This window comes from Cyprinodon variegatus, unplaced genomic scaffold (assembly GCF_000732505.1).
Source record: "Cyprinodon variegatus isolate N-32 unplaced genomic scaffold, C_variegatus-1.0 Scaffold392, whole genome shotgun sequence".
Taxonomy (NCBI): domain Eukaryota; kingdom Metazoa; phylum Chordata; class Actinopteri; order Cyprinodontiformes; family Cyprinodontidae; genus Cyprinodon; species Cyprinodon variegatus.
In genome coordinates, this window is record NW_015150845.1 from 529927 (window position 1) to 531910 (window position 1984).

The 1984-nt window shown below is 35.6% G+C and overlaps 1 protein-coding gene across 1 annotated transcript in view; it reads left to right on the top strand.

Annotated features, from left to right (window-relative positions):
• Positions 1-1984, top strand: part of reln (reelin) — a 245497-nt gene that overhangs the window by 106231 nt on the left and 137282 nt on the right. Inside the window, 1 exon segment of the mRNA XM_015387357.1 lies at positions 1369-1507. Coding sequence (XP_015242843.1) covers positions 1369-1507 — 139 coding nt within the window.

Consider the following 1984-nt stretch of genomic DNA (forward strand, 5'->3'; position numbering starts at 1 on the left):
CGTTAGAGATTGAACTAACAGATTCTGCAGAGTGGGAGAATAGAGATAGAATGAGGAAAAAGGGGTCCCTTTATCCTCCAGCAGTCTAACCCTATAGCAGCATAACTATAGAAATAGTTCAGGATAACCTGAGCCACTCTATAAGCTTTATCAAAAAGGGAAGTTTTAAGCCTTTCCTTAAAAATAGACAGGGTGTTATTAATCACAGCTGAGAATATGTCAATATTGAGGGGGGGGCTTTGCAGTGTTTAGCAAAAATAAAGAGCCTTTAACAAAAATTAAAACTCTTTGCACTTATTTGTATTTTATCACATAAAAACCACTTAACAACTTATTAACTTCTATTTTGACAGAAATGCATGTCACATTTATCAGATTATCATATGTAGAAATATTTTAAATATTCTCTTGTACTTTGCAGTTAGGGTTAGGTTTTGTAGTTGTAGTTTCAAAAGTATACGAACCAAAACACGCTTTCATGTGATATAAATTGGGTTTTATAAAAGCTGATGATTCAGTTGTTTAAACAAGTACTGTTTAAAACTGAGGTCACATGTTCACAGAGGAAGAACAACTTCAGTTTCTTTTTTCAAACAGAAATAATATTTTTCTATTGTTAAATGTTCTCACTTACTTGCTGAAATCAAAGGAAAAAGGCACCTATTCACACTTAAAATGCGTATTTTTAAAGGTATTATAACACCCTGCAGAGGTTAGAACTGAGAAACCCTAAACTGCCCTTATTGCAGTTTAGACTGATTTTTCAGACTAAAGAAAATATATTTTCTGTTTGAAAAAATGCTTACCTGAGTTGTTTTTCACATTAGTGATTGCTGCTGCACATCTTGGGTGTCTCATTTATGGACAGTAAATTATTGAACTGCTCAGGATGTCTGCAGATTGATTGATGAGTCTGCTGGTGTCCTGGCCTTGCCCTTTGCGATATAAAGGAAAGATTGTGTGACATGATATCATTCCAACGATGCAATCATAGCTGAACACAGACGCACATTAATAAGAGCTGTGATGCAGGGTGTCAGCCCATAGGAGTGACTGTAAAGATGAAAAGGCGGAGAGATGGAATTATAAGCAAATAAAATAGAGAGTAAATTAAAAATGTAATATGAAAGCAAACAGAAAATACTTGTTGAGTACAAAATAACAGAAGAATATTATAACTGAGGGATGGAAAAACTCAGATAAAATAAAAACAAACTCAAACTGGGTATCTAAAACTAACTAAATGTTATTAAAGAATTCAAATTTCATAATAACGGCTTTGTTTGTATAGTCAGTTAACTTTCATTCTCTTCCAAATCTCCTTGCGGCTCTTTCCCCTAATCTATTTCATTCTCTGTTTTTCTCCAGGTGTTATACCAGACCGACAGTTCACTGGAACCCAGTTTGTCTGCAGTGTTGTGGCTTCTCATGTCAGCCATCAGCCCTCCACCAGCTTCAGTTTTGTTTGGATCGCCCCGCCACCTGGCACTGGCTGCGTCAATTTCCTGTAAGTCATCCGTCAGATCCACGTGTAGAAAAGCACATAACACAAAAAGAAAAGTGCAGATAATGGGCCCTGTTCTTCTGGGTGAGACCTTTTTCAATGCTGGTCCTAATGTGGAGGTCATTAAATTATCTGCTTACAGTGTTTAGCTTCATACTGAACCAGAAAGGTTCAAATAGGGCAATAAACTCCATGAATGTTTTTCTTTCCCCTATCTGACCCGCAGAAAGGATGATTAATTATAATTCTGCATTGAGAGGTTTAACCTTGACTGGAATTAATTACATTTTTTCTATCTTCAATGCAAGTCAGATTATTTAAGTAGCTCCAATTCACAACACATGTCAGTTTAGGGTATTTTAAAATTCAACCAGATCATACAGTCAAATTGATTCAAAGTTTTCTATTTCATTGACTCATTGACTTAAAGGAAAATTCCGATTTTTAACACTTTTAGCCCATTTTCTGTGGTGTCCAGGA